The sequence below is a fragment of the Gadus chalcogrammus genome, chromosome 20, assembly GCF_026213295.1.
Source record: "Gadus chalcogrammus isolate NIFS_2021 chromosome 20, NIFS_Gcha_1.0, whole genome shotgun sequence".
Lineage (NCBI taxonomy): Eukaryota > Metazoa > Chordata > Actinopteri > Gadiformes > Gadidae > Gadus > Gadus chalcogrammus.
This window is the reverse complement of record NC_079431.1, coordinates 5,936,258-5,960,780: the sequence shown is the minus strand read 5'-3', so window position 1 is coordinate 5,960,780 and position 24,523 is coordinate 5,936,258. Positions and strand designations below refer to the sequence as shown.

The following is a 24,523-nucleotide window of genomic DNA, read 5'->3' as shown; positions in this document are numbered from 1 at the left end:
GCGAAATATCGGGCAGTCCCTCCCAATCAGGAGCGGCACGGGGAGGTTGGGTACAATCCCCGCCCGAGCCGTGAACACCCCGTGCGGGGTCCGGATGACCACGTGGCATGTCTCTTAGGTCCGGGTCCCCCCGTGCACGCAGGCCACCTCCATGGGCTCCCCCGCCTTCCCACCCGCCAAGACGGGGCGAAGGAGGGTAACCACGCTGCCCGTGTCCAGAAGGGCCTGCGTGTCTCTGCTCATCACCCGCACCGGTACCGTCGGGCTCCCGGACATCCCTGCGCCAAGCAGGTCGCCAGCATGCAGGGCCGACCCGTCCCCACGTCCGCGTAGGCCGGCGGTGCCGGCGCGTCCCGGTCTCGCGCTGCGGCGGCGGCGGCGTCCCTTGCGCCGGCGGCGGCGGCGTCCCTTGCGCCGGCGTCCCTTGCGCCGGCGTCCCTTGCGCCGGCGGCGGCGGCGGCGTCCCTTTCGGCGGCGGCAGCGTCTCTTTTGGCAGCGGCGACGTCTCTTGCGGCAGCGGCGACGTCTCTTGCGGCAGCGGCGACGTCTCTTGCGGCAGCAGCAACGTCTCTGGCGGCGGCGGCGGCGTCCCTTGCGGCAGCGGCGACGTCTCTGGCGGCAGCAGCAACGTCTCTGGCGGCTGCAGCGACGTCCCTTGCGGCTGCGGCAGCGTCCCTTGCGGCTGCGGCAGCGTCCCTTGCGGCCGCGGCGTCTCTTGCGGCGGCGGCGTCTGTACCGGGGAGCCATAGTGGGACCTTCATGGTGCCTGCATTCTCCACCAAGTGTGGTAACCCGCTCCTTGAACGAGCCAGGTTACCGGTACAAACGACGCGTTTGTAGAAGGTTAGAGCCATTCCAGGCATTTATTATACAATCACTTCAATCAACCAGGGTTCTCACGGTCTCTAGGGCCTCCGTGGGCCTCTAGGCTCCCTTGCTGCCACGAGCCCTTCCTTCCTGCACCCGAACGCAGCTGTGCTGTGCTGCGCCGCTTTTAACATGGCTCCCGTGCTTTCGCCCAGGTGTCCCCCAATCACCCTGATTGGGGTGCCGAAAGGGCTGCTCTCTCTCGCCGGCTGGTGGGTGGGGGTGGTACACCCCGTCCTCCACGGTACCCCGGGCCCGTCCAGGCCGAGGACCACGTGGCGGGATGCCACAGTGTAAATAAACTCACAGCCGGATTCCGTTTTTCTACATGCTTGTATTTTTTAACCAACTCTCGAGTGCCTCAATTTATATCCATATATGCAAAGAACTCCCAGCTGAAAGGTTCAGGGTTCGATCCCCGATGTCCCTACCGTTTACTCTTGCCTACAGCAACTTTATCTTATAAACCAACATTAACTCAATACCAATAAATAGACTTAGTTTTATTTGAAGAAAAACAAGTTAAAAAGGATTCTTCACTCTATTGAAATACATTTAAAAGGTATTTTTTCTCTTAGATATAAAACAGTATTCATAAGACATTTCCCCAACTCGTATACAGCACAGCAAACACAGAAATATTTACACGCATTTATAAATATAATTTATCACTTCATTTTTCTCGCACCAAATCCTTCACCTTACATACAGGTACTGTATGTTTACCAATGGCCACCTTACAACAAACAAAAACGCATAGACACACACACACACACAACTGTACACAGTAGGTCAAATCATGGCTGACTTTAGCATTTTCGTGTTATTTTCCGCTGCAGTAACCCCCAACAGTAGCAGTGGTTGAAGTTGATGGTTCCCTGGAATGTCCCATAAGCCGCTTAGCTCCAATACTGAATGCCAGACAAGCTGCGTTGAATGAAACGCGGTACGCTTTCAAGTGATCCAATGCGTTTCAAGGGGCGGGGCGCTCACAGTGAAGGGGTGGTGTGCCAGCCGGTGACCGCTGACTGCTGGTCTCTCCGTAGTGGAGCCTCTTGATGAGCCTCAGACGCATCGGCTGAGAATCAACCCCCGCTGGGAAACATTTTGCCGTGTGAAAGTTACAATACAAGAATGAAACAATTGAAGGCGATGAAGACACTGGTCGTGATGTCCCACGGGGGGGTCAAAGGTGAGCTTGTGGTCTTCCTGTGGGGGCGCGTTGGCACTGGCTGTAGTGAATAGGTCGTGGAGTCGTCTCCTATGGCTTGCCGGTCTGGGCAGTTTCCACCCTAAAGGCCGTTCACACACACACACACACACACACACACGCACACTGAAGGCTTGTCCGGTCCTCGGCCCTCAAGGGGGCCCCGGCCTGGAGCAGGAGGTGGGAGCTGTCGAGGACCGGCTTCATTCAAAGTCCTCCTCATACTTGTAATCCCCCAGGTCCAGGTTGCAGGGCGCGGTGGGGAACTCAAAAAAGTGTTTCTTTGCCCTCAGGCCCAGCTCGGTGGAGATGTGCTGGCCTAAGGGACTCAGGGGGTTCTCGTACCTGCAGGGGACGAATGGGAAGGGGGGGGGGGGAGACGGGTCAGGCACCAGGGCCAGGATGAGCCTCAGTGATTCGTAACATAAAAGGCATTGAAGTAAAAACCAAAGGAAGATTACGTTGGAAGAACACCAGGGTGTAAAAACAGGGTGAGGAAGGGTTCAAAGGGTCACCAGGTTCAAACGATAGGGAGTACAAATTCAGCCGGCGCAGGCAAAAGGGCCAGCCAGAGCAATGTGGTCTAGGACTCCATAGGCGCCAATGAGGCCCCAGTACACACTTAAACCTGCACTATGATGGTTTTCCCATTAGAAGCCTCTACTGGCTTGTGTTGTAGCTACAGTTATATGCATATAAGTGGGGGAAAAAGTGGACTGGAATACAACGATTGACAGAGAAGAATTCCCTGGATGGATTGCTACATTTCAGACTACCATGTACAGATCTTGTTGTAATGATGTAAATAGCCGCCGTAGAGAAGTCCCACAGTGCGGGTTTAAACCCTGATGCTCCGGCTGACTTTGGACGGGAGTTCTCAACAGCCTGTGGGTTGGAGCGAAGCGGGGGGGGAGTGCAGGGTTTACAATGGGTGGGTGCTCGGGGCTTGAGGAGGCTGGCTGCAGGTGAAAAGGTGGGGGGGGGCTGGGAGCTGAGGCCTCCGTGGTGGCCCTGAAGGTCTTACCTGGCCTGCCTTAGCCCCCTGTCTTTAGCGGTCAAGCCCTGAAAGAACTGCCACAACACAGCGTGCCTGTCAACACTCATCTGGCATGTCTTGGCAAAATGTATCCTGTGTTCCATGTACGACAGAACACACGCATTCCCTGTCTGGCTAAACATATGTATTCTAGTGTGGCAAATCGGAAGGGTCGAATTTGAGACAACATTTAAGCTGTCTATGCGGCGTATGCCCTGGCCATTTAGAAAGACGTGTATTCAATTACATTTCCACTGGGTTTTCGCTCAATTATTATTTGCCAGGTGTTATTAATGTTAAAACCTTAAAATATTTTCCTCCCTTTTTGTCGTGAGTGAGGGAGAGTGAATGAGTGAGATATAAAAAGAGAGATGTTGTAGTTGGTGTGTGCGTGTGTGTGTCATACTTTAATTGTGAGAGTGAGGGAGTGAGAGAGAGTTGTTGGGGGGGGGGGGGGGTGGGGGGGTACGGCCAAGCCGCAGCATGCCGTGCCTCACATGTCAGCAAGCGCCACTCTTATTTTCGTGCCATCTGTTCAATGGAAAGTTAATTTAGGACGTATTCTAATTGAATCATGTGTCCAATCTCTTGAAGAACTCCACTGTGGAGACGGAGACTGAAGGGAGGGCCGTCCTTACGTTTCATTGCACTGGTCGCCGGTTTCCTCGGCCACCAGGTGGTCGTACTCCTCAGCCGCGTACTTCTCCCAGTCGGACATCTCCTGGCCCTCCGTCTCCAACTCCTTACCACACACACACACACACACACACACACACACACACACCACACACACACACACACACACACACACACACACACACACACACACACACACACACACACACACACACACACACACACACACACACACACACACCATTACCTTTATAACAAGGGTAGGGGGCCTTTCCCTGGGCATGTTCTGAGTATGCATGTCTCCCCTCCTGTCCCCCCCGACACCACAAAACATTGGACCCCTGCCGTGCCCCTGAGCAAGGCAGGGGCACTACGCTGAGTGACAGCCCACTGCTCCTGGCATAGTAGGGTGGGTTAAACGCAGAGACTTAAAAAGGTGACATATTATACCACCAGGTGTGAGCGTGTTGAGCCGGTGGTGTATTAGGTCACCTTTAACCTCCCCAACCGGAGTCACACACATCTCCCATGGGGAAGACATTGAGCATCCGTTATGATGACACACGGCCCGGGTCTTACCCTCACCACAGAGAACGGGTCCCTCTGCTCGTGGTACAGGTACTTCTCCACGTTGAAGAAGGTGTCGAAGAAGACGTGGCCCATCTTGCACCTCTTCAGGTCCCGCAGCGTGATGTGACCTGGGGAGGGGGGGGGGGGGGGGGGGGGGGAGAGAGAAGACGGTGACTAAAGACACAAGGCCCCGCTGCTCCCCGTCACGGTTTAAAAGGGAATAACTAAATGCTTCCATCTCCGGTTACACGCTGGAAAAGGTCAGCTGGTACGGCGTGCCAGACATTTCCCTCAGGGTCAAATTCCTGCCACAGTCGTCCCCCGTCACCCCCCCCCGCCCCCCCCTGCTTAATGCGGAGGACGGGCCGCTGATGGTGCGGTTACCGTGACTACAGCTTTCCGTATGGGATCATGCATGAGTCCTACGTCAGTGTGGGAGCTTTGGGGAGTGGCAGCCGTGCCATGGTGTTACTAGGGACTAAGGTGTAGTTCCTCTATAGGCCTATAGGGGGCCTGTGGTGGTTGGATGCAGAATGACCTGCCACCATTCTGAGTCAAAGGGGGAAAAAGAGTGATTTTATTCCCGTGATACTACGCCGATTCTCGGTGAGGATCTCAGTGGCTTATTCATCTCCATAGAACGGGTGACCTCACCCAACACCAAAACCACATTTTCTTTCAGTATCTACGGTCTGGACACGCACGTCTGCTACTAGGGATGGCGAAAATGTGAAATATTCTTGACCGACCACCGAGCCTCATTAACCAACCGGTTAACCGATCAGATTAAAATGTGCTATTTGAAATAACATTTCGAGCCGCGCCAGCCGCCTGCTATTTCGTAACTCTGCTCATCTCTCTCCCGTTCTGCCTCCGACTCACACACACACACACACACACACACACACACACTCTCCGAGTGAGAGGCAGTGGCTCTAACCGCGGCACGACCTGTGTTTGAATTGAAACACGAGGCATGCTTACGGCAAGATGACTGTGTGTAGAGAGCGGGCTCGAACGCCCACAATGGTCTGAGATGGCGCCGACCTGGTTGAGACCCTGCGCGGGATTCACCAGGGGCCAATCGGAAGAGGGCAGCGTTAGGAGCTCATTTGAAACATTGCTGAGGCTCATTTAAGAAAATGACAGCTCCGAAGAGACGCCGCTTGTTTAGTTTGGAGGAGACGGAAAAATTTAGTGTGAGGGATAATTCTATTCACTTCACACAAAAACATCTTGGAATGAGATGGCTAACCGTAGTCTTAGTAGACTAATCGCAACAGCGTTTAGTCTACCGTCCATAATAATTTAGAGATCATATTCTCCGCCGCTCGCATGCGGGAATAATTAAGACTTGAGGAGAAATTAAACAGTGGGCTAGAGACACGGTGTCCGTCCAACTTCCAATAAGTCACCTCATCTGATCATCTTTTCGTGTGAACTGAAACCAACACACACTCACAGTCCACACTGACCCCAATTTTTTTTTTTTACCGACAAGCGACAAGATTGATCGGTTAACGTTGATACGGTCAACTATCGGTCAAACGGTCATCGGTCAACATCCCTATCTGCTACTGTAAATTTACATTTAGGGCATTTATCAGAAGCTTTTATCCAAAGCAACTCACAGTAAGTACATTTGTCATAAGAAGGGGAAACAATATATCGCTGTCAGTACAGTAAGGATGTTCATAGAACCAAGCGGCCAAGCACTAAAGGACTGATTATGGTTCCATGTTCACCCAACGCAACGCTTCGACACAGTCGTGAACCTTTATGGTTCTGCGGCAGGTCTTAGTAAGTGGACCAATCACAGCCCTTGCTGCTGCGTCGCCTCGACGGAAGGTTACCATTTTTGGGAAGTGCACGTCAGGAGGGTCCGCAAGTACGTAAGGCTGTCCGTAACTCCCTTGCGATGCGTGAACGTGGGACCATAATCAGCCCGTAACAATCACTGGGTTAACCCATTCCCTGTATGCAACAAAGTTAGCTCGGATAGTGGGGGGCGGAGGGGCTGACTGACCTTCGGCCTCGGGCTTGACCAGGTCCAGCATCTGGCAGAGGCAGTCCTCGAAGGGCAGCGGCTCCACGCCCAGCGCCTCCAGCTTCAGGCACTGCTCCTCGTAGAAGAACTCCAGCTCGTACATGCTGAGCACCCCGTCCCCGTCCAGGTCCATGCAGCGGAACCAGTACTCCATGCTGGTGGGGGGGGGGGGGGGGGGGGGACACGGGGAACAGGAGGTCAATGGAACCGGACTCACTGATGACCAACGGTACCTCCTAGTCCAAGCATGGACTAGGAGGTACAGGCAGTGCCGTGCTTCACTTCACCTAAATTGACCACCATTGTTATCATTTAAATGTAATCCCAATTGCGTGACACATTTAAAGGTGCTTCAGGGAGTGTGTGTGTGTGTGTGTGTGTGTGTGTGTGTGTGTGTGTGTGTGTGTGTGTGTGTGTGTGTGTGTGTGTGTGTGTGTGTGTCTGTCCACCTGGTGTCCGTCTTCTTGTCCTCCTCGGAGATGATGAACCACACATAGTCGGCGTAGCTCATTCGGCCCTCCCTGTGCACCCGCCTGTCCCTGGGGGGGGGGGGGGCATGGACAGCACACACAGGGGTCAGCACTGGTCCCTTTAAACAGACTGGGTCTCATCCATCACCATCACTTCTTCTCTGCAAGGTGGGCCAACTCCTCTCCTCCACCCCACCCTAAAACCTACTGTGCTGGTTTTTTTAATCAACCGTTTCTGGTAGCAAGTTCACCAACACTGCTGAGATGACGGAGTTAAAGACACCAGAGTCGGAAGTCCCAGAGACACAATCGCCCAGAACATCGGGCAAACAAGACTCAATATAAATTATCCTCCAAAGCAGCAGGAGTAAATTATGTCGCTGTGAAGGCAATCTCCCGACGGTCCCCCTGAATCCCTGCTGACCAACGGTGCGTTTCGCGTGGGCTACAGTACAATTATTTTGGCTCAAGGACAGTTTACAGCCTACTTATTTTTATGTACCACATCACACGTGAAATGATCAAAAGCACAACACCTTTCTCATGCTCGTGATTTTTTTACTCGCAATTGCCAAACAGGCGCCCATTGTTTTCCACAAAAGGTAGATGAAACAAGTCCCGGATCTATCCTGTTGTTAGGGACATCTTTGAACAGCCATTCATTTGGAACTCGCCCCAAGGAGAATTTGTGTTTGTGGAACGCCGGGATCTCCCTGCTCAGGGGAGACCCCCTTTGATTGGTTGACCGGCGCTGCTAATGGAACGGCGCCCCCTGGAGTCTCAGAGAGCGTGCGATTGGAACAGCGGGCATCAATGAGCACAGTGTGGGGCCAGTATCAAAAGTCTTACGCCGCTAATTGCACAGGTGTTTCAAGACAAAGCGGTACGTTCACATGTCTGGAGCAGTGGGAACACTGGGAGTCATGGGTCTGTGTACTATGTGGGCTGAGCCTTAGCGCACTATGTTGCGGGAAGAAAAACGTAACATTCACCTCACTAATGATCAGCTCTCTACATGCTCCTCTGAAAGGTAACCCCGCCCTCTAGTTTGGCCATTCTGCTATACTTTACCCTTTCAGGTGTATATTCGGCATTGAAAGATATTAACCACATCGAGGCTGAATTGCTTTCTTTAAGCACAACCTCATCTTTATTGCCGGGACATTATTTCGTCATTGAGATACTGATTCAACACACATGAAAAATACAGAATTCTGAACATACAGTTTTGAATCGATCAAATGCATTTCCATTAATAAAATGTTTGATAATGGATCGCATTGAGCCTGCAGGAAAGGAGGGATGAAACCTTTCAACCAACTGTTTGTATTGGTTGTCCATAACCACTTGATGCCAAACATTGCAGTGCATTGGCCTTTAGTGAATCTGTGCAGACGTAGGTCTGCACGATCTGGCACTTCTTTCTGAATTGATTGAAAGAAGTTGTATACTGACAGAAGGAAGCCAATGCCATCTCCTGTAATATAATTGTAGTCAATAGCGATAATCCATGTCAAATTTGTACGATTATATCAACCGTCAGTCTATGCGTGGAGGGAATTGACAGTTAGGTTGACGTAAACATCCTGGCGGTACATCATTGTATGTCCCCGGCGACATCATAGACCTCAGAGGGTTAACGCTTGAGTCCAGCGCAATATACAGGCCGACAAAAGAAGTGACTTCATTTGTCAAAAGCACATGTGCACAAAGCCAAGCCTTTATGAAAAACACATACCTTGTTACGGTTCCCGAGAATATTCTCTCAATCATCTTGTTGGAGATGGCTAGAAACAAAAAGCACACACACACACACACACACACACACACACACACACACACACACACACACACACACACACACACACACACACACACACACACACACACACACACACACACACACACACACACACACACACACACACACACACACACAGAACATTTATGACAAGCAGTTAAACACATTTCTCTTATAGACACAGCACTGCTCCGATTCCCCTTCAGCCATTTCACATTGCATTTAATCCATCCATGCAGACCGTAAATCCTGATCAGCGGGACGCAGAAGAGTGTGTGTGTGTGTGTGTGTCTGTAAGTGTGTGACTGTGTGTGATCTGGGGGATACCATAAATCCTCGGACCATCCCACCCGGCTACGGCGGTGGTAACCGTTCCAGACACTGCGTCACTGTAGAGTATGTGTGCTGCTCTCCTATTGATCTTGTGTCTCATTTCCCCCCGAATCGCTCCGAGCATCAACTAGGAACATATGGCGTGTGTATGCATGTGTATTCATCTAGGGAAGGTTTCCCAACCCCCGTGAGAGTGTAGAAGACTGAGAGACGTGAAAACAATTTTTGTAATTTATTGCGACTTAGTATTTTAGCCGTGTGTGCGTGTGTGTGTGCCAGGACTGGAAATGGAATGACCGTCAAGTGAAGTCGATGTGTATCGCCCTTCATCATAATTACAGTCTCACAGGGCCTCCCGGGCCATCCCTCGATGACACCCCCTAAAGCTAGGCTCCCAGGGAGTAAGGGGGAAAACTTCCCCACAACCCAGAGTAAGGAGTCCAGAGAAGACAAACTAACTTCTAGGAATGCCTAGGAGTGCAGTAGGGGCCCATGTAGGCAGACTGACAATAATACTAATACTACTACTATTAATAATCCTCATAAGAAGTTGAACAAATACAGATAAATAAATGATGAGTTGAAAGTGAATTTACAAATCATTAGATTAGTCGTGATTGCACATCAATCATGAGATTAGATTAATCAGAACCGAGTCAAATGTGGTCCAAAGAAATATGAGGCAGACTGTAAAGCAATCATAATAATAGGGTTCAGGAAAACGTAACACGACTAGATTAATAATGATCTGACAATCAACGGGTAGATTAAAGTAATCTTGCATGAGAATTGAAACGGGGTGAATAGAAGCTGGGACGATAAAACGCGCCTGGCATGTACAGATATATTTCGGAGCCTGCATGCTGAGCATGTGTTCAACAAGGTACCCCTTTTGAAAGCACGGTACTGTACTCCACTACTCTGGTGACACGAGGGTTGACTGGCGGATCCAGATGACGAGGACGGTGACGAGGCAGTGCTGGGTGAGTGCATGTGTGGGGTTCAGCATGAACCAGGCGGGTACGTACTCTGGTCGTTGTGACGGGCCAGGTCTCTCTGGTCGATGAAGAGGTCGTGATCCGTGTCCAGCTCCCAGAACTTGCAGTAGATGACGTAGAAGTGTTCGTAGGAGAAGAACTCGGTCAGCTGGTTGATGTTGTCCACCTGGTCCAGCAAGGCCACGTTCTGCGGCCGTTGGAAAGAAAGAAAGACACACCTTTCAGCCCAGACTCTTTCTCCCCCTTTCAATGAGTTCAGCTTCCGTTGAAACAGAGCAAAACGCTTTGTTAATTCAAAGGGCGCTTTCACGCTTCTAGTTCAGTGAACTCGGTCTGATTCAGAGGTGAAGTTTGATTCGGTGAGCGTTCACACTGGACTTTATCGGCAAACCAAAGATTGTAAACCACTAATCGGTCCGAACTGAATAATTAAAAAAAGGTCAGTGTTTTTGCGACTGAACACAAGCGAATGCTTCCTTATTGAACCAGGTCTGGGATGAGTTATTTTAATCTTGAATTGGTCTATTATTTCCAGTTTGCAACGACTGATCCCACAATGGTTTCGTTTTTTTACTTCCAATATTTGGGTCGGATCCCGCTCACTTGGAAGCGGGCAGAATACCCCGTTATTGAGCACACCAGGGTACTCGTCAGGGTTTGCTTCAAATGTACCAGGCAAATCAGGTGTGACAGCACCCTAAATTGGCAATGGCACAAATAAAGAATAAAAAAATGCCTGAACAGGCTTTTATTGTGAAACTACTGTGAAACCTCACCTGGAGGAGGTTGCTTTTCCTCAGCTCTGAGCATGTGATCCTGCCAGTCCAAGACCGGTTCACATTGTAGAATATCCTCTGGATGACCTGCCAGTGAGATCAGAGAGACAGTTAGTAGCCAGGTAAAACCACCCTACGTACTGCAGTTCTCCAGGCAGAGTGTATTTGGTATGTGTGTGAGGACTCATTGACTCATTGTGAAAGCCCAAAGGGCACAGAATGATAATTTCGCTTCACATTTGTAGTGCCACCCAAAAAAAACAACAACATGGTGCTGTTTTTAAATGAGCGCATGTAGCGGGCTGTGTTGTTTAAACAGGCCCTGAGGTTTGGGCTTGAGAAAAGATCTGTGCTTGGTCAGAGTGGCATTGCCTCACCGTGGTAATGTAGCGTGTGTGAAATTCGGAGGCCTCCTTCAGAAAGTTCAGGCCTGAGTGAGAGTCCACCACATCCTGTAGGCAACAAGAGAAAAAAGTCACCCCGAGTCCTGCCGTCTCTATGGCAACCGGCACTGACCACTCGCCAGCGCAACCGCAATAAACCTATACATCTGGTCGAGCACTTTGTGGTTCGTTCTTCGAGGAGAAAGAACGGAGTAACGCATCGCTGCAGCTGTCCACGTTGCATTGAGTAGCTGGACAGACATTGTTTTCATTCGCGTTTGACTAGTAGTGAACCATCATGGCATAAATCTACGATTCTATCTGCTATGCATCTGGCTGCTGTCAGAAGAGGCCTGAGGTAAGAGGCCATCAAATTCTTAATGTTGGGTTTTGATGGCGGGAAAAGCCCAGCAGGGGGGGGGGGGGGTTGAAATGACCCCTTCAGAGAGCTGTGGGAAGACTGAAGCCAGCGCTCCTCCTCTTGCCATGAACCCCCATCTTTCATGTGGTGATGCTGCATCACAAATGAATTACACTTGTGATGAAAAGTGGGGCCACTTCTGAAACGAAGCATTTACGCGCGCACACACACGCGCACACACACGCACGCACGCACGCACGCACGCACGCACGCACGCACGCACGCACATCTTATTTATTTTCTGCAGTGGGATTGAAATGTTGACATAAACGCGCAGGCGGCAATGAAATTAAAAAGGCCTTATTTTGGCCGTCGTGCCTCTTTGACTCTTCCTGGGAGAAATTAAATCATAGAAAAGCACATAAATCAGCGAAGGCGGAAACAGGCGGGAACAGTCACATCTACTCCACCGCAATCCGCCTTTCATTCATCACAACAGTCACAAGAGGTTTGCAGCGGGGCCGTGGTACAAATTAAACGCCGCCGCGCCAGACGACATCGCTGGCCGGCGTGCTAACGGGAGGCGCTCCCGGGCCCCGCAGTACCAAACGAATCAGGTGTAGCGTGGGCTCCGAACCGGCGAATCAACATGATGACCGACACCTCGTTTTAAACGGCTAACATGGCAATTCCAGCAAGTGGATTACGTTTCTGTGTCCCTCTCTCTAAAAGGGGTTTGCGATGCCGCTTTACGCAAATTATACTGCAAACGTTGCGTAGGCGTCGTTGGATGTCAGAGTTCGCCCTCCGTTTAATTTTGACGACTATAAATATTCAGTTTAGGAAACCCTCCCCACACATACAGCTTACAGTACTTAATTGGCCACCCGTCTCCACAAATACCCAAACCTCCAGACCGGCCCTTCGAAAAAGTCAGCCAGCTCTTCAGGGCGGTCCAAAGAATGTGCGCTACTTTTCTGCCCTCAGATGATTCAGCCCAGTACAGTCGTCCTGTGATGCCAAGCTCCCCCCTCTCCCCTGCCGCTCGCCCCTACCTGCAGGAATGGAATAAGGTCCTCTTGTTCCAGGTAATTGCAGCCAGGCCTGGCCAAGAGGTGCACAAATTTTGCGGCGGCGTCGTGACAGGTCTGAAGAGTTCTGGGGAGGGAGAACAGATGGTGGCCGCTTTACTCGTGCTCTCTTTCCCTCTCTCACACTCACACACACACACACACACACTCACACACACTCTGCCTCACACGCTCACTCACTCCTGTTCACCTTCTCGAGCCCTTTCTCAATTCAGGAACACGAGTCTCAACCTGTTCCCCTCAAAAGGGTCGGCCGAGGCCTGATGCATTCGGAAAATGAGGATTCTGACTCGACCACCGGTGTGATTATGGAGCGAGGCCGTTAATGCCCGTGATGAAACGGTGCCAGAGTCCAATGGACCGCTCCGCTTATGAGCAGCACTCCTAAAAGGACCAGACTGCTCAGGCTCCCTGGAGACTCCAACATTAATACACCGGCGTACATATAGTACACCGCCCCGGCAGCCCAGAGTCCAGCGCACAAGGCCATATAACAAGAGGCCTCCGTCTCGTCACGTCACGCACACAAAAAGAGAATGGATTGTCTTCTACATACACATAAACAAACACTATTCACCCTGGCCTGCCGAGGGGGAGAGGAGAGGGGGGGGGGGGTTTGCCTTGGCAATTGTTGCCATCTTGTTTTTGTTCTCAATGAAAAGAGACAGGCCACGGCATCGAGACAGAACAGAGAGTCATGCTGGTGCTGGGAGTCCACTGATTGGACGGGGCAGGGCCAGGCCCGGAGCCTGACAGGGGGCCTTTGTCTTACTTTCTCCACATGGCCACGAACTTGTGCACCGACACCGAGCCCGTCCTGTCGCCTCCGGCCGCGTTGAACAATGGCACTTTCCAGAAGAGGGGACACTCGCAGGCCTGGTGGTGGGGGGAGGGGAGGGAGAAAGAGAAACATAGTAAAACAAATTGTGCTGTAAGAATCCCTGAAAGAAGCCAATGTGACAGAGCAGACAAGAGGAAAGCGCAGCCACAACAAGCCCTACTGGTGGCCATCAGGCCCATGGGGGCCGTTTCTCACCCCCTCCGACCGTTCCCCTCGGGTCATCGCTCACAGAGAGAGAGCTAATATTTGTGCATTCAAAATGGAAGGGAGCCCCGGTTGCGGCGGCAGCGGCGGGCTAATGGCGCTAATGCAAACAATGAGGCCGGGTTGGCGGGCGTCGTAGCCGACCGAGCCGCACGGCGGACTCACCTTGGCGACCTGCCCCATGTCCTCAATGCTGGCCCTTTCACCGGGGAACTGGGCAAATATTGTCTCGACCTTGGAAATGAGGCCGTCGACGTTGAGGTTGGCCTGGGGCCGGCCCAGTGGGAAGTAGAACTTTGGAATGCTTTCACTCAGCACCGGGGCGACGGGCGGCGGCGCCTTCACCTGCGCCTGGGGAACACACGGGGGTAAACACGGATGAGCTGGGTTAGCCGCGGCGGGTCACGAGAGCAACGCTCACACCTTCAGGGGAGATGGACGGCCCCATGAGGATCACCTTGCGAATTGGCGATTATTGAACATCACTGATTGCCCGTTATTTGTTTATCTTTAGTGGCTTTCACGTGAGGACATGTCAGCAGCGCATCAGTTGACTGGGCCTCATTTAATTATCATCGTTGGCCTCTGTTGAAGAGCCCGTCTGTGACCCATGAATGGCGGTACTCTTCGACGCGACAGGGGAAAGATAATGGAATATATATCTCTGAATACAAGCCCTTAGAGAGGGCACTGGAGGACAAGGGGTATTCATGTATGTGGAAAAGTAAACAGGAGCTGTTGTAATGACTTGGCTTTTGTAATTGAATTGATCTTGCGATAAATCCTTATCCGTCTCATCGACAAACAGGGTTACTGAAGTCAATTTAGACCGAACGTCCTTGGATTGCTGTGTAGGTATTTATACAGCTCATCTGAATCACAAAACAAACAACATCAATCACGATATATCTGTATCCAAGGACGAGCCAAAACACAAAACTGAAAGACAGACGGAGAGAGACAGAGATAGAGGCCACCGTGGCTAGTTCTAAAACTGAAAGCCTGATTACTGGCAAGCAGCAGTTGCCAGTGACAGTTTAGGAGATAGAAGCAAAGAGAAGGCTCTATGTGCTTAATGTTTGAACTGTATGGGTGCTCCGGGGGGGTTAAGTCAATGGTGACATAACAGGGGGACAAGGCTGTGCACGGTGTGTCTATCTGCTGGCCTCCCATCCTGCATTAACCCTGTCAACCTGAAGGTCCACAACTGACATACATAACATTACCCATGTTTGTCAGAGACGGTGCACAGGGGTGGGTGAGTGTCTGTGCATGAACGTGCACGAAACCAATATGACCTGGCGAATGGACAGCTTTGTACGTAATGGTTCTGGTTATGTGCAGCATACCGACCCCTGTAACCAGGACCTCTCCTTTAAACTCCTAACAACAATGACATCATCATCGTCTGGGACCCTGGCCGACCTGTCATGATCAATTTGATTCAAGAGCGGTGTGATTCAAGCAGCACTACTGGGCATTGCACACATACTACAGAGATATGGCATCCCCCTTGGCACCGCCTCGACACCGTGTCACTTTCCACGCGCAGAGACCGAAGGCAGCAGCAGTCCTCTGGAAGACAGGTATGTTGGCCTCCAGGCAAAGTGGTTTTAGTATTCTTTTGCATCAAGAGGTCAACTGCGGTGGCATTGAAGGAGCGCTGCATCAACCTCATAAAAAGATACTGTGTGTGTCCGGTGTCTGCCCTGCCCATCCTTCCCATGTCGTTCCAACCCTCTGACATGTTTAACACGACGCATTTCAGAACATGGTCCCGCGTGTCATGTGTCTCCACGACGTATCTTATCTCATTTGGCCAAGAGGGAACCGTATGCGTTTAAAGGGTTACACTCCGACGGATGAACGTTTCCTCCTGAGGCATTCCACCCTACTGTCTGCAACACGGATTGATAAAAGGTCTGTCCACTGCGCGAGTGTGTGTGTGTGTTAGTGGGTGCGTGTGTGTGTGTGTGTGTGTATATATATATGTGCATGTGTGCATGGGTATCGGGCATTGCTATAAAAGGACATAGACATCTCCTGCGGCCCGGCCTCCCCCCCGGCCCCAGCACTGTCTCCCTCCGAGCTAACCACCAGCGGAGCTCCCGAGCACAACTGCTAAGCCCCTGCGATATTTCACACATTCACAACGGCACTGCCTGATTGGGGACAGTAAAGCGGTCAGACAGCAAACAGCTGCACAAGGACACTCTCATCCCAGACACTTTGTCGGGCCCTACCCTTGGACCAATACCTGACATTCAACCAGATCCTCCGACCAGTGGACCACAGCGTCTGCGACGGGCCCGATCCGTTTTACCAGGGCATCACAAACAACCTCAGCTGTTTCCGTTCCCAAGCGCTTCAACATGTTTACCAGATGAAACAACATCTGCTGCCCTTGTGATACACTGGCATCATGTGATATCCTAACACGCTTTTGGTCGACCACAGCGCACATTGCATTGCTTATTCTCAACAGAAAGGCCACAATAACAGCCCACACTTACCATGACTCTCTACCTCTAAAGTTGAACAATTTAGAGACTTTCACTTTTTAACTTGAAACAATATCAGAGACTAAATTTGCAAATGAGTGAGCAACCACCGAATATCCCCTCAAAGTCCATGCCACTTGTCCTGTTCCCATCAACCAGTACACACACACACACACACACACAACTGCATGCCCCCCCCAGAACCGACGCCGTGCTGAAACACCTGCCTGTCCTTGGTGAAAGGCTTGGAGCCTCTTCTTGAAGCGCGAGGGCAGGACAAAGTCACAGCCCCGGGCCAGCAGCGCCAGCTCCTTCCGCAGGTCCGGGTCCTGGCGGAGAGACAGCTCCTTCATCCTCATCCTGGCGCCTGACCCGACCGTGGACGCTCGGGCACTCACATGCACGCCGGGCCCGGTGGTATCCTCCAGAGCACACAGGGCCGTGGCCACAGGGTCCCGGCCGTGAGTGGTAGGAGGCCCGCAGCGGGAGACACAGACTGGCGCGTACCTGTCTGCGGAGCACCCCAGTCTACAGAGTCCCAGTCCACCGAGTCCAAGTCTGACCGAGTCCCAGTCTGCTTAGCCACCAGTCTGACGAGTTCCAGTCTGTTGACGGCCCGTTGCTGGTCCTATGTCAGGGAGTGTGTCTCTTAATGCAGAAGAGAGCAGCTGCAGCCGTGTTTGTCCCTCTCTTCCTCAACCCCCCACCGTGCTCTCTCTCCCTCTCTCTCCCCCTCTCTCTCTCTCTCTCCCCTACTCTCTCGCCCAGTCCTGATCTGGCCACACAATCTCGGCTCTGCCTGCCGCTCGGCTCCGGTCTATATACAACACGAGCAGGGCACACTGTGTGGGTCAGGCAGCCTCAGCCTCAACGTGACTGCAGAGATAAGCGGGGACAGTGTGTCGGTGAGGGAAACGAGAGCGAGGGAGAGTGAGGAAAAGGGCGTGTGCGCCTGCCCTTTGCGGTTGGCATTCCTCCGTACAGCCCGAGTAGGTTATATAAGAACGCTCAATGTGGTGAACCGGTTGACGCATTATGCAGCCAACGACGCGCACCTCGAAAGGGGTTAGACGCACCTGAGAGACCGACATTTCAACGGCTTCCCAGTCAAACAGCATTCACATTCAATGCAATGCTTCCAGGACTTCCAGTATTGTCTAGGTAGTATTGTTGAAAGTGGGAACGCCTAATGGATGCCTTGAGGGCAATGTGCTAAGCATTGTTTTCTTAACCAAGCCAAAGGCGAAGATTAAACATGCCGCAATCAAGACTATTAATAATAGGTATGTATGTGTTGCAATGTGAGATGTGACTGCATTGATTTTTCCTTGTTGACCACAACGCGAAGTCAAATATTGCGGGACAAAGTACAACACAAAGCAGACAAGTTGGATCCCAGTCTTCTGCCTCCCATCTGGTGGTGGTCTTTCTTTGTGTTGCCATTCTTCTCGCTGGGCCGAGCTGCCAAACATACCACGTCTTATTATAGGTGGAGGAGCCAAGTCGGTGCAGCGGGGAGGAGTGTCAAATTCATAGAATGATGGCTGAAAACAGACTATGCCTATTAAAAGCAGAACCAAGCACTGTTTGGGCAACCCAAGAAACCAGATCTGGAGAAACAACCGTGTATCTTTTGGTCGCGGCGCAAACAAACATCCGCTCCCCATAGCTGCCATACAGGCCTGTCAGCAATTACATCAATTCCCCATAAAGGCGGTGATATGAAAGCTATAGGGTTACCTGCGCTGGGAGGTGAGCAATGTGGGGCTGTGCAAGGGCTGGAGGACCTATTGTTAAAATACTCCCACATCTAATTAAAAATAAAAGCCGTGCAGATGCGCGCACCGAGGTCAACACACCGTACACAAATAAACAAAAAGATAAAGAAGGCGTTGAGGGCCGTAGCTGGCGGAGCGGTTGAAAGCGGGGCCTGTCAATGCCGCGCCGTCACTGGCTAAAAAGAGATGTAAACAAGTGGGCGTAAATAGAGAGCCACATAGCACCTAAATGACAAGTATTTTTAGAAGACAGGATCACAGAGCTCCCGCGCACCCGATGGTTTCAGCCCAAATCCACTTCCTGTTGCCCCCCCCCCCCACGCCAAACAGGATACCGCACGTGCTTGACGAGTACTTTGTGTGAAGGCTTCTTTATATATTTTTTACACCGTCTGACTTTTGTTGTCCACCCAACGCCCGTCAATTGAAACCAAGCTGTGAAGGGAGGGCACCGGGGCCAGAATAAACCCCACGCATCACATAGAGCCGTCGGCACGCGTTTGCGCAGCAGTAAAGTGACTCTGAAGCCTGCGCCGCTAAACAGCAGGATTCATCACGTTTCAGATAATCATCAGCTGGTATGCTCACACTCACACAGACACAAGGTAGTTCTGAATGAAACTTGAGTCTGTGAAGTGCGTATCCTTGGAAAGTGCCAGAATGGACCAGCTCCAGTGAATATCAACTTCAAACAATTCAGCACAGACCCATCAGAGTCTATCTAGCAATCTCGGACCAGAAACAGGAAGCAAGAATAGCCCTTAAATGGTTCATTGTACCAGAGTACAATGCGAACAGATTTGAGGCTGACCCACCATTCATGTATTCTCATGTATTCACACACCATGGTCAAAAAATTAGGATGTTGTCTCTTTACCTGCCTCTCAGCCATGTCCAGGTGGCCGGTGTTCATTTTGGCCACACACAAGACACCAAATCTCAATCCTTGTGATTTTCATTAAATTACATAATGATGAAGTAACCAGTGGGATTGGCAAAACATGACTTCATAATTTAATGAATCACTTAAGGACACCCCAGAGCAGGGACTCAAGGCCGCGTTGGGCTTCAACCACTGACCACGGGGAGCGGATGTCAAACAGAGCAGTACATGCTGGAAGAGCAAACCGAAACATAAACAGGAGACTGAAGGGTAAACGAAACCTAACCAAAGTGGTTCCTCAGGGCTTTTTCCTGAACCTGCCAAAACAGGTTGCAGGTGTTGCCGCGATCATGCTCTGCTGAATACAGCTTGAGCATTAGAAACTTTTTGTTGAGCTGGGAACCAGAGTTTTTACAGTCCATCTCAGAGAGGGGAGGCGATCACTGGACATGACACTGGTGCGTTAGTGAGGCCCAGGTCTCTCGCCCCACTCCATCCCCTAGTGTTGGATGTCTGGGGCCAGAGATTTGGGGATTGACGTGACCATGGCCAGCTTTCCGAGCAAAGATGGACAGCTAAGCAAAGGGGCAGCAACAAGCTGTTCGTGATGTGGGTGCTGATCAGCTGGCTGGCATGCAAGGAGGAGAACCCGGATGATCAAGGGGTTCACTGAGAAAAGTAATCCGAGCTACAACCAAGCTCAGTCATTTAAGATAATTTATCATTTAATCATTTAAGATGCTGCTTTTATCTTTTGGCTGTGAAACAAAGAACTAAATACCACATCCAGATCCTGCCAGAGATTGGATTACAATAAGCAAGTGTTAATGTTGCCTTGACTGTCAAACCAAACCAAAACAATGCACCAACATCAGCTCCAAGAAGATGGCTGTTAGAAAATAATGTTAGAAAATAATAGACAAGAAAATGTATGCCGCAATATTAGTGCTGAACCACTGTTTTATTCTAAGGCTTAGTATAGTTTCTTGACATACAATGCAAGCATTTTTATTTATTTTTTTATGTTCTAACCGTCCTTCGTTTAGTGGCAAGATGTGCAGTGAAAAGCTTGCCCTACATTCAGTACAAGACCAAGCTTTTGAATTGTCCACCTTGCTTACTCAGATGGACCATAAATCACTTGGACCTAGTATGCAGAACTCTCCAATAGTGTTCCAAGACGGAATGCAGTCACACCTGACATTAAACATTTGTCTCCAGTAACGTTTGTGATCCAGTTTCATTACCCAGATCAACATCAGAATAACTACTAGCAACAGTTGCACAATCTTTGCTGTTGTGACCAGCTATTCAAAGCAAAATAAACTTGAATGGCATCCGTTTCCCATACATAAAAGCAAGACAGCTTCCTCAAGATGTCATTCTGCAGTGATTATGGATGACCAGTAATGGGTTTAACAGTTGGCTGCAATATACCAAGTTACCAACTAACACACTATATACCACTCAGTTTCTAATACATTGACGTGCAAATAAACACATTTTAGATTACATATTTGTATTAAATTCAAAACACCCAGTCGACACTCAATTGTTATGACCTTTGACTCCGGCTTGAAATATCTTCAAAGCTGCTATGCCGACAGAGGCATGTTGAATTAAAAGACAGTTGTCGAAACAGAATGAGATCTTTAATACCAAACAGCAGGATAGAAAATCGGCGTCAGCAGTTTGATTTCAAGCAAAATAACTAAATCAGGAAGCAGCAGGAATAAGGCTTAGATAAGTAGCATTTATTACTCAAATACCAAGTTAATAGAATAACTTAATAGAAAGAAAAAAATGACTAGAGGCGGAAAAGCTTATGCCTTCAATGTCTGCGGAGCCCTATTCCAATTATAACAAAGAGGTAATAATAGGTGTTGATCTACCAAGCAGACAGAGCTCAAAGCTGAGGCTTCATTAGGGGCTGTTTCTGGTTCAGCAAGGGAGAATGATCAGATGCCACATATTCAGACAATGAGTGACATCTGAGGGGAGTAGTTCTACGGTGAACTGCACAGGGGATGAATGCTCTGCCACACCTCATCCCACTGGCTCAATTCTCTGTATCTAATGCCAACACAAGGGAAGCAAGGCTATCTATATCAGTGTCTGGTGTCCGAGTTGGACCAGCTGTTCCGGGGAAGCATCAGCATGACGTTAATTGAATATTTCACTAATCCTTCAAGGAATGTGTTTGTATTCAGGAATTCCTTGGACGTCTTTAAATAGACACACTTCTTTATACCCGATGATCGCAATCCTCCACACCTAATAGGACACAGGCATTGCTACATTCTCCTAGGTATGGGACAGTAGAATCCCAACACTGGCCATATCGGAATAAGGGGGGCCAAAGATCAGGTAATGAGCCGAGAAGAAAGATATTTAAATCAAAAAGTTGTCTCACATCTGTCAAAGCTATTGCAAGATCGCACAAAGACCGACGTTAATCATAGAGGGAGAGAGTTCAGGATTCATTGCAAACATATGTCTGTCGTGAAATAGCAGTATTCTAAAAACAGAGATGAGAATGGATTTTTTTCTGTGGCAGGCTTGCAGCCCATTGTTTTGTTTCTGCATAAAAAAATACCTGTGGCTTTGTTTGCTTAATATGAAAAAAAGAGTTGATACACTGGATCATATATTTTACTAATTCCATTGCGATCCCACAGTAGTTTAGACAATGAACACTGGTCCCTCGCCATCAAAATATTTCTTCCTGGCTTTTAGGCCACCTTCAAGTGTGGTTTAGAACTGATGGGGAACATGGCAACCACCAGTGAGCCGCTAGGAGTCTCCGGTCGCTTACCCTCAACACATCAACAACTTGTAGAAAGTGCAGAGTCTAAGAGCACATGCCACCAGCTGCCTTGCACTTTCAATGTCATCACATTCACCAATGACCTCCACTCAGCCATGCCCCTCTACCCTGCACTCCATAGCTTGGAAAAGGGGGTGTGGATCCTCAAGCAACTGCTGCTAATGCACAGCAAAGTATACAGAGGATTCTGATTGTTTCACGGTAAACAGAGCTCGGAAATAATTGAAGCCCCTCCTAGCGACATAGCACTACTCTCTAGAGATAGGGACCACAGCTTGCTTAACCCTGCCCAAACGGATCACCAACACAAACGCAACACAGCACTCTAGAGCCGGTGAAAAAGTCTGAATTTAGCTGCTCTGGATTGTGCCAAACATTTGCAGTAGTAATTGCCCACAAGTCCCTTTACATATGCTAACAGACAGAGAGGCTCCAGAGTCCAGGCCGATGGGAGCGTGTCAAGCAGTTCTTCACTGACAATACAGTGATGAGATACTCGGCAGCCCCTTGTGGCCAGAGTTGGGAAATAATCACCCACGAAACGAGATCAAAACATCAAATTGCTGCCTGTATTATTTTTGGATGAAAAAAAAAAAGAAATCAAACTCTTGGCAGGCAAATAAGCCTGAGGAAATTAGCAAAGTTACACCTGGATTTTGTAACTTTTTCACCAGAGTAATTATTTTGTTTAAAATGATTGACAAGTGTCTATGGAACAAAACCCCACCATCGAAAGGCCACTCTGCCAGGGAATCTATGCTCTCTTAAATTGATCGGGTACAAAAGGTCAAGAAAACCTCTATCAAAGCCTTGCGTAGATGGTGTTGTGTTCAGGTGAAGGAGAGGTGACATCACGAATAGCAGTTTAATGTATTTAATAAAGTAATAGGTGCTGTGTAAAAGTTAAGAACAGCTGGTTTAAAGTTGATTATTCAAACAATTCTATACTCGAAATAGCTCCATTATCTTAACCAGTCAATCCAGCAGATATACTCCAGAGATAATGCATACTTGATGCAAAAAACAATTGTGAGAAAATTGGAAATACATGTGGGGAATGTGGTGATTGTTTGCATTGTTGCACCTAATCATAATGTAGGTGTAGCTAAAAAAAAATAACTGAGTGAGCTCACTGCAAATAAAAGTGATGTAAACTCATTTTCATTTCCACACACAAAGTTGTTAATAAGTACATACATACTGACTGTATAGCCAAAAGCACAGCCAGTTTCGGACCAAATAGATGTGCTAAAAAGGTGCTACATAACAGCCTTAGTACTTCAAATGTAACACGTTCAGAAACTGAATAGTTATGGAGCAATTTAAATATAAGACAGTATGGAGTTAAATTAAAAGAAAAATATAATGAATCCGTTGCCATGACAAACAAGAGATATTCACACTAACCCAATTCATCAAGCGATATAGTTTATGTAGATGTACCTTTTTGGAGCTAACCGACTTCCGCAGAGCTCTGCCATTGGGTCCTGTTACTCTGGCATTGCTGCTGCTGCCAGAGGGCAGTGTGGGACTGGGTGGGGGGCTGGAGGAGGCACCGAGCGAGGTGGTCCTCCGGTCTGCATGGGTCTTATGGCAGAGAGATCCCTTGGACCCATTATTGTTCTCACTGAACAACACAGAATCACTTGCATCCACATTGCCCAGATCGATGGATTGTCCGCTCTTGATGAGAGAAAGGTAATTCTTCAGCACCGACTGTGTGGAGGGGTCACTCAGCCAGGTGAGGTATAGCTCATCCACCTTCAGCTTTACAACTGGTTGGAGAACTTGTGGAGACGGCATGATGTCCAACATTGACTGCTCTTACCGCAGCACCTGAGGGAAAATGAAAACACAGACCCAATCAATATTACCCAAACCACTAATAGCCGGGATGATCAACACAATCAATCCAAGCTTGATAATAACGCCCCTGCTGTAGTGAAATGAAAGCCCACTGTTTAATGTGTAACTAGGCTCAGCTGTGACTGGACGTCCTATTGAATTTTCCGCGCGAACTGTCAATACAGTAAACAGCCCTTGGGGACAGCTGGTAACTGGACTGGAAACGTCCACTCAAAATATTGTATTATAACACAACTGGTGAATTTTGTATCTGAAATTCGTATCTGGCCTATAAAACATGTACTTGGTTCTCAGACGTGCACTACTAAACGTTTAGGAACATACCGTTACTGCTTGGTCTACTCATGTCAGCTACCTGCTAGCTAGCTGCAATCTCATTTAGCTATGTTAACTGTAAAGCATTCACTATTTTGGATCACTGTGAGTTGACATTCGTATCGATTGTACACCTGTGCAGCTATGGGATCTATAGCCAGAATATTCTCGTCATTTACCTTCATATCGCAACGGCGAGGTTGTTTACGGAGCGCTGTCTCTTGCGTTCATTTTTGTGACCAAAGAAACAAGCGCAACTTTTTCCAATTCTCGTTTACCCGGAAGAGCTGCTAACGCGAGATCTCTCGTTCCAACGTCCACCCTGCAAACTTGATAGTCACCCTCGTATTCATTTGGCATTACTATTTGTTTTACATTGTCAGGATGTCATATTTACATCTAGATTGTACTTCGGGTGCTTTTATTGAGGGAATTTTTTTTCTTTCAAATAACAGTCATTACCCTACTTTATGTATAGGCTAGTAGATTTATTTTAATCATGTTTATTTCTTGTCTATCATAATACTCTCATTATATCTATCCCTAAATCATTTGTGATACACCATGACGTGGATTCTCAACGTTTTCTTTTTATTTGACATAAATACACTTTTCAGGCTATTTTCAAATGCATGGTTTGATTGCTTGATTGATGTCATTATTTAAAGGATAATAGTTGTAGTTAGTGTTATGCAATTATTTACACATAGAATAAAGGGAAACCTCATT

At 49.1% G+C, this 24,523-nt stretch overlaps 1 protein-coding gene across 5 annotated transcripts; it reads right to left on the bottom strand.

Moving 5' to 3' along the window:
* Positions 1-666: 666 nt before the first annotated feature.
* Positions 667-24,113, bottom strand: ppp2r3b (protein phosphatase 2, regulatory subunit B'', beta). Of its 5 annotated transcripts, none has more exons than XM_056579631.1 (14): positions 23,974-24,081; positions 23,057-23,449; positions 13,790-13,975; positions 13,352-13,455; positions 12,544-12,646; positions 11,122-11,196; positions 10,745-10,831; positions 9,999-10,155; positions 8,575-8,623; positions 6,816-6,905; positions 6,346-6,521; positions 4,335-4,447; positions 3,752-3,852; positions 667-2,422 (listed from the first exon to the last, which is right to left on the bottom strand). In XM_056579631.1, the coding sequence occupies exons 2-14, from the start codon at positions 23,426-23,428 to the stop codon at positions 2,281-2,283; spliced, it is 1,755 nt and encodes a 584-aa protein (XP_056435606.1). In that variant the 5' UTR covers positions 23,429-23,449; positions 23,974-24,081; the 3' UTR covers positions 667-2,280. The 5 variants fall into 5 exon arrangements, with proteins under 5 accessions (XP_056435606.1, XP_056435607.1, XP_056435605.1 ...); XM_056579632.1 differs by having other exon boundaries at positions 668-2,422; positions 3,752-3,855; positions 4,329-4,447; positions 23,974-24,113; XM_056579630.1 differs by having other exon boundaries at positions 668-2,422; positions 3,752-3,855.
* Between the last annotated feature and the right edge of the window lie 410 nt (positions 24,114-24,523).